This window comes from Cibotium barometz, chromosome 43 (assembly GCF_041138505.1).
Source record: "Cibotium barometz isolate CiBa-2024 chromosome 43, ASM4113850v1, whole genome shotgun sequence".
In the NCBI taxonomy this organism is placed as follows: domain Eukaryota; kingdom Viridiplantae; phylum Streptophyta; class Polypodiopsida; order Cyatheales; family Cibotiaceae; genus Cibotium; species Cibotium barometz.
Genome location: NC_141088.1, coordinates 16,525,040 through 16,532,881, shown reverse-complemented (window position 1 = coordinate 16,532,881; position 7,842 = coordinate 16,525,040). Strand labels below are relative to the sequence as shown.

General features: G+C 46.0%; 1 protein-coding gene across 1 annotated transcript; it reads left to right on the top strand.

Moving 5' to 3' along the window:
* The first annotated feature begins 2,085 nt into the window (after positions 1-2,085).
* On the top strand, positions 2,086-5,753 carry LOC147613602 (uncharacterized). Its single transcript, XM_086781607.1, has 12 exons — positions 2,086-2,471; positions 2,605-2,672; positions 2,835-2,887; positions 3,014-3,091; positions 3,236-3,301; positions 3,388-3,598; positions 3,716-3,783; positions 3,879-3,951; positions 4,044-4,105; positions 4,280-4,349; positions 4,449-5,135; positions 5,248-5,753. Exons 1-12 carry the CDS (start codon positions 2,296-2,298, stop codon positions 5,379-5,381), a joined length of 1,746 nt encoding a protein of 581 aa, XP_086637733.1. The 5' UTR covers positions 2,086-2,295; the 3' UTR covers positions 5,382-5,753.
* Positions 5,754-7,842: the final 2,089 nt, after the last annotated feature.

Below are 7,842 nucleotides of genomic sequence, written 5' to 3'. Positions count from 1 at the left end.
ATATATATATATATATATATATATATATATATATATATATACACACACAAAAAAAATCCCCACAAAATTTAACAAGGGTTTTTAGGTGGCAAGTTGGCTCAAAATTAATAATCTTGGTTGCTATTTAAAGGTCAAATTTGCTTAATCATGAAAACTTAGAACACTAAAGCTATTCCTCTTAAAAAGTTTTACAAGTTTTGTATTTAATGTTTTTTTTGACTTCTATTTGTTTCTTACTCTAGACTAGCTCACAAAATGGCAAAAAACGAATATTGCAATGTCTATAAACACATGCTCCCAAGTTTATTATTGATAATGGTCAATTTTATCTCGAAGGTGAACAAAGTAAGGAGGCGTGACAATTACTACAGAGTGACTCCCTACTTTGAGTTGGTGCTTCAATGGCTATTTCTCACGATAACTTTCTACACACTCTATTGCTTTTTTATGTACCGTTCCACATAGCTTTTGCACACCTTCTTCCACACCACTTCATAGTTGCACCAAGTTGCCTTATGGCTCACTCAAGATCAAGACCATTTTAGCTCAAGAAAATCCTAGAGGTTGAGTACTTTGCCCAAAAAGTCCCACTTGTGGACTCTTAGCCTAGGTAGCACGGATTGAGAGTGAGATAGTCAGAATAGAAGTGAGCAGAGTCATGGCATTGTCACCAACTCATAGTGATAGATAAAAGAGGGAGAGGAACATGTAGGCTCGACGATTGACCATCTTATGCCTTGTGCAAGAGTTACCATACCTGACTTGTAGCTAGTGACAACAAACAATAAATAGGAAAGACATTAATAGGAAAGACATTTTTTATGTGTCAACAATTAACACGGTGGCATTTAGGGGTCAAAAGCGTGCTAGTGTAGCTCGACTAGCTTGTAAGCATATTATGGCTTGGGCCACAAAGTTTTGAGGTAGTGTTTTATTATGGTTGTGAAAAGGGTGTGGAATGCTTAAACACACCAAATTTTTGTTTTTGTAATTGTAACCTGGCTTTAGTAGTGTGGTGTGTTCTTGGAATAATTATACCAATGGTATTCATAAATGATGAAATGATGTCACGCACCTAAGAGTCGAAAAGGTGCTCCCAAGTCTCCATGATTTGTGCAATGTACATTGATGTGGCTATGTACTAAGCCATGGATGCCATAGTGCTCCCAAGTCTCGATGATTTGTGATATGTACATTGATGTGGCTATGTACTAAGCCATGGATGCCATAGTGCTCCCAAGTCTCGATGATTTGTGATATGTACATTGATGTCGCTATGTACGAAGCCATGGATGCCATAGGTGCTCCCAAGTCTGCATGATTTGTGATATGTACATTGATGTGGCTATGTACGAAGCCATGGATGCCATAGGTGCTCCCAAGTCTCCATGATTTGTGCTATGTACATTGTTGTGGCTATGTACGAAGCCGTGGATGCCATACGAGACCGAGACACATGAACGAACCCCCCGCCCTGCCCCCCACCTTTCCCTTCTTCCCCTTCTCACTTCTTCCTCCTCCTCGTCCTACACCATAAGGTGTTGCCATGTGGGCTTAACCTCCTCGCAATACAAAAAAGAAAATTGTGCTTTCCCAAGCAAAATATGCAAAATATCTTGATTAACATGTAAGTAGAAAGTCATATGTTGCCAATTAAGACTTAAGTCAGTTTAGCACGAAAAAAACACGAGGGGTGATTAATTAGTAGTAATAAGTGAGCTGGCACGGGTGATTTACCAAAGGGGGTGGTTTGTGTGCCAACGGCACTTAGATCCGTTCAAAAAAATATCAAAGGGCACGGAAGCCCAGGAATGGGGTCACCAACTGTGGTTTTCCGAAGGAAAGCGAGGGAGAGGCAGACAGCAGGAAGGAGGACGCGAGGGCTCCCTCCCTCCAAAGGTGGCCAAATCTTCAAATTTCAAAAATTTGGAAGCTTCACGGCGGATGGTGGGAAGAAGACGAAGAGAGAGATGAGAGAGAAAGGACACACACCATACTAACGTCTACAAACACACACACACACACACACACTCTCCCACCCCGCAAGAGAGTATTTTTACCCACCGCCCCCGCTCCTCATCTCTTCTTCCCTCGCTGCCCTCTGCTCTGTCCCTCTCCCTCCATTTTCCATCACCCCTTTCCCTCTCTGTGTGCTTTTTCTCCCGCCATAGCCTCGCCCACCATAGCCCAATTTAAGCCCTCTTCTCAGCACCAAGCCCATTTTCCTCTCTCCCTCCCTCTCTCCCTCCCTCCCTCTCTTTCTCGCCCCTCTGTCTGCAGCCTTCCTTCTTCCTCATGCCCGCCCAACCCCTCCACCGGCTGCCCTCCCCCGCCCCCATGGCCCCTCCCGCTTCTTCCCTCTCCCTGGACGACTTCCTCTGCCCCGAGGCCGACCTCATCAAGTCTCAGCACCTCCACTCCACCACCGCCTACAGCCGCAAGGAGAAATCCCTCGGCCTGCTTTGCGAGAAGTAGTTCCCACACCTTTCCGCTTCAATTTCGTCCCCTCCGCAAAGTTTTGCCGCCCAATTTCGTTAATTTCTGGAACCTGCCCCCAATTGTGCTAATCAGTTTGCTATACTGTCATTTTTTTTTGGGGGGCAGCTTCCTGCAGCTCTACACCAACGAGGAGGTCGATTCCATCAGCCTTGACGACGCCGCCAATCGTTTAGGTGCGCTAATTTTGTGCTTAATCGCTTCTCTAATTGGCAAATCTGGGCAGTAATTGAAGTCATTATGCAATTGCAAATCTCTCGGGCCACATCTGTTTTTCAAAGTATTTTTCGTGTCTGCCCGCCACTTCACGATTTGAAATCCAGTCGACGTTTTGGCAGGTGTTGAGCGCAGAAGGATCTACGACATTGTTAACGTTTTGGAGAGCGTCCAGGTATGTCCGGATTTCCGCCACCTGTTTGCCAGTCCTCCTCTGAATTTGCGCTAGGTCAATTATAATTTTCCGCCTACATCAGCGTCTTGATTTTGAACGGTTCCGCGGGAAATTTTTTCTGTGCAGGTGCTGGTGCGTAAGGCGAAGAATTGCTACACCTGGCATGGGTTCAGCAAAATTCCCGAAGCTCTAGAAGCAATGAAGGTTGGGCCCTTGCAGGATCGACATGCAGTTTCTCTTCTTCTCAGGCTAGTTTGAATATGTTTTACCGCCAAAAGCTAAATGCAGCTCCTGAGCTACAGATTTCCCGCTTGCTCCCGTTCCTTACCCTTCTCTGTGTTTAATCAGCAAGATGCCGGGCTGCGAGGGAATGGGCTTGCAGGTTTCAAAGGCACAGAAGCAGCAATAGACAAGGTAGAAAACCATGGCCACAACTGTAAACGATTTGGGGAGCTTTTTCGTTTTCATTTTGGTGATAAGCTGTGCCAATGTAATGACAGGAGAATGAGTTCGAAGAGGAGGAAGAAGAAGAAGATGGCCACACCAGCACCCATCTGTCTGCTGTTGTTGTAAGTAGTGATGCTGATAACAAAACCAGCCCAATCTCTGTACTACCTGACGAACCCATGCTTCTCTTGGACATGAAGTATGGTTCTGGTCAAGACAAAAGCTCTCAAAACCACACAGATGCTGTTCTCAAGTCTAGAGCTGGTAATTGAACATGTTATGGCTTAGGTTGTTTTTAATCCTGTTTAATTAGTTAATATTTCTGCTAGTACTTGTTTTGGGCTTGATGTAGCTGCTGATAGTAATGCTTTCTTCTGTCAGAAACCAGGAGGGAGAAGTCACTTGGCCTTCTGAGTCAGAAGTTTGTTCAACTTTTCCTTGTGTCTCAAGTAATTACCCTCCCTATCAACAATCAAGTAACGCTTGGTGTGTGCCTGCTGCATGATAATCTCACTGCATATTCCCACATGTATTTTGTCCCCAGACCAAGATTGTTTCATTGGAAGATGCTGCTAAAGTGCTGCTAGGCGATTGCAAGGAGCCCTCCAAATTGAAGAGTGAGAACTGAAGCCCATTTTTGATCACGTAAAGTCTGAACTTGGAATGGTGGGCCTTAACCTAACCATGACCATGGTCTACTATTTTGCAGCTAAGGTTAGAAGGCTTTATGACATTGCTAACATTTTGTCTTCCCTTCAGCTAATTGAGAAGGTACAGCATTTTGGTCTCTTCAGTCCTCTTCATTAGTTTTATTTCGTGTGTTAATCCTGAAATTGAGGGATTATGCTTTTCCATTTTTATTTCATGAGGGATTATGCCTATCCTATGTTAATCCTGTAATTGAAGGATTTTTATGCCTTTCCATTTTTATTTTATGGCCTGCAGACTCATGAGACAAGGAATAGGAAGCCAGCCTTCAGGTGGTTGGGTGTGAAGGGTCTTGCAGAAGCAGCAGGTTAAAAAAAATTGGTTCTCTCCCTCTAATAACAGCTGTCAAAATAGTGGTATTTTTAAACTTGAGTTTCTCATGCTTTTGTGGGCATGTATGATGCAGCCAACATCAAAGTAGCTACCTCAGAGTCTTCGGAGAAGCCCAAACGAGGACGGTGTGATGGCAAGGAGGGAAGGCCAGACCAGAAATGCATGAAGAGGTGTAATGTGAAACCACTCCAGAGCAGGAATAGCAATATACCTGGGCCTATATACAACCCTGTGCCATGCTACCCTCGAGTCCATGTGGATGGGGCATCTCACCCCGAAGTTCTATCATCATGCATGTCAAATGCTTCTGCTTCAAAGCCGATTGGGCTGGCATTGGGAACTGCAGGAGGGTGGAGAGAGTGGACCAACTCAAGGCCACAGCAGAGGAGCCCAAATCGTACATCTGGGGTCCAATGTGAAGACAAGGCTCCAGCCCAAAGTGAAAACAAGCCTCCAGCTGCCTCAATGTCTGAAGGCGAGGCCTGCCCACAGCAGCCCCCATGTTCCACAAGGCATTGCTGTCCTGCTGCTTATCCAGCGTGTGCATTTGGCAGGGGCTGCACATGTGCCTCTAAAGCAGCCCATGAGAACTGTATGCCATTTTTCATGAACTTCCTTCCAAGTCCAATGTTTTGCCCATTTCAAGCCATGCATCAACATTTCCCTGAGGAAAGTAATGCAGGGGTCCATTCACATGATTGCAGTAATGGGATGATCCAGGAAGCACGTTTGGCAGCACCACTCCAGTATCAAAATGAAGGTATTATTGGGTTAAATCTTTGGGGTCATTTGGGCTAAAATATTCAAGGAATGTAATGTTGAGACATTGTGATTTTACTGAAACTGACTTGTGGTTTCTTATATGATCACAGCCTTGAATCATATGTTTGCTCACTACATGGAAGCTTGGAAGTCATGGTACTTGCAGGCGGCTGCCTGCTGCTCCATGGCTCCCCCTGCTGATCCTTCTTCCAAGGACTGTGACTCTATGCAGAGCACATCATGACTGCATCTATACACCCTCTAAGAGTTCTTCCATCTTTTTGGTTCATTCTGCCCATTTGTTTGTACACTTCATACTGAATAAGCCATGTTTGGTCCGAATAATTTGATCAGAAGTCCTCATGATCGCAAGATGAGGTGTACAAGGTTTTAATGCATACTTGCTCATCAACCAAAAGCATTCTTGGTGTAGTGGTGGACAAGAAGTATGGGTTCTTATTAAGGTCTGTCTCATGATGGCAGCCCCTTACCTAATAGTGCCCTGAAGGCTGTTGAATTCCTTATTGCACCCCTTATTTGGGATATTCTGGACACCAGAAGTGGATGGTTTATCAACTGCCTTTCAAGTGGTAACTAAAACATCGGATCTTTTCCATTCTGTACACTTTGAATTGGATACCCTGTCTAGCTGCATTTTCTACACTTTAGGCTGCGAAGTCTCCTTAAACTAGAGCATGGTTTAGCTTGCATGGTTTAGCTTGGAAGGAAAGAGAACCTCTCATGCGCTAATTGGCAACTAGCATGTAAGTACTTTCTAAACAACCAGTTCTGTTGTGGCCTCCATAGAATCTATCATGGAGGAATGATTACATTTCTTATTTGTTTGCTCTGATGGGTGGGTATTGTTTACAAGAAATGTTAAGGTCTTCACAAGTATCGTTCGTACATGGCCTCATATTAGGGTAGTCTTCGTGCGCGAGGATGAGCAGTTCGTGCTGTTTCTAAGCAGGACATTTCTTTCTCTTTGCATCGAAGTCGCTTCTCTCTCTCTCTCTCTCTCTCGGGCGAGCAGTAAGCACTTCTTGCTGTGTCGAGGAGTGCTCTCCTTCTCTCATACTCCCATTTTGAGCAGGAGCATCTCTCTCTCTCTCTCTCTCTCTCTCTCTCTCTCAAGCTGACGAGCAGTTCTTGCTGTTTTGAGCAGCAGAAGTTGTGTGTGTCGGAGCAGCTTTTGCTGTCTCGAGCAAGAGCAGTCCTCTCTCTATTTCTCCCGATTAGTTTTGTTACCGTTTGTCTCTCTGCCCGCTGCTAGAGGTTTACGCATGTGCGTTATTGCATACCCGTAGAGTAGTACTCCCTACATTCGGGACAAATTGCTACGATCCAACCTGTGTGTGTGTGTGTTTTTTTTTGTTTTTTTTGCCAGGGTCTTGGCTATGGGCACAAGGTGAGCGAGGATGCCCAGCGTCAAGGGAGAGGGGGCTGTGGGGGGTTGCCAACTTGAAAGGGCAAAAGGTGGGGGCGTGATTACAGTAGAGGGAAGAATGATTACAGTAGAGGGAAGAACGGGTGGGGGCGCACACATTCTGATGAAAGGAACGGGGGTCTACGAGGGCTCCTCTCTGCGTTTTCGGACGAAGTTTCCTCGTCTATCACCCACACACAACAGATTTCTTACAAAGGGGGCAAAAGTGTAGAGGCGAGCACATTCCTAGCCAACCATCGAGCACGGTGCCCTAGGGCTGGGCCGCCTCATGCGGGTAGCAAGTCCGCCACCCCCGAGTTGCTTTGTATGGCCTGCCCCAAAGTGAACCCGATCTTTTTTTGGAATGTTCGTAGAAGCGCTTGATCGTGGGATCCTTTAATCGCTTGAGTGCAGGTATTAAAGGATGCGAGAGATGGAGGGGATATGATGTGAGAGAGGGATACGGTGGTTTAAGGCGAGGCCGGAGGGGGTGGTCGGTAGGACACGGAGACATAGTCGGAGGGGGTGGTTGATGGGACACGGAGAGAGAGGGAGAGAGTCACGAGGGGGTGGGGACGCGTTGTCAAGGTGAGGGCGAGAGGGAGTTTGGGGCAAGGCGAAGGGAAGATAGTTGGAGGGGGTGGTTGATGGGACACGGAGAGAGAGGGAGAGTCGCGAGGGGGTGGGGACGGGTTGTCAAGGCGAGGTGGTTTTTGGGGCAAGGCGAAGGGGAGATAGTTGGAGGGGGTGGTCGATGGGAGAGAGAGAGAGAGAGTCGAGAGGGGGCATTGAGAGAGAGAGAGAGAGGGGGGGAAGGGGGTGGTCGTTGGGGCAAGGTGAAGGGGGAGATAGTTGGAGGGGTGGTTGATGGGGCAGAGAGAGAGAGAGAGAGAGAGGGGGAGAGTTGCGAGGGGGTGGTTGCTTGGTATCAATATTCTAAGGTATTAACTAATTAATGGACGAGGTCGTGAAGGTTAGGGAGAGGGTGGATGAGACTGTGAGGGGGTGATCTCGCAAGTTAGGGAGAGGGTGGATGAGACCGCGAGGCGGTGATCGCTTGGTATCAATATTCTAAGGTGTTAATTAATACGTTAGCTTGATAGGGCTTTAAATCACTTGGCTTGAATATGGACATGCTCCATAACAATAAAACACAATAGTGCCATAACATAAATGTTTTACAAAGTTTAATAAATTCTAGTATGCCCCATAAATTAAGAATAATCATTCTAATTCAAGCATTATACATGGTGGAAATATTATCATAATAATATAAACA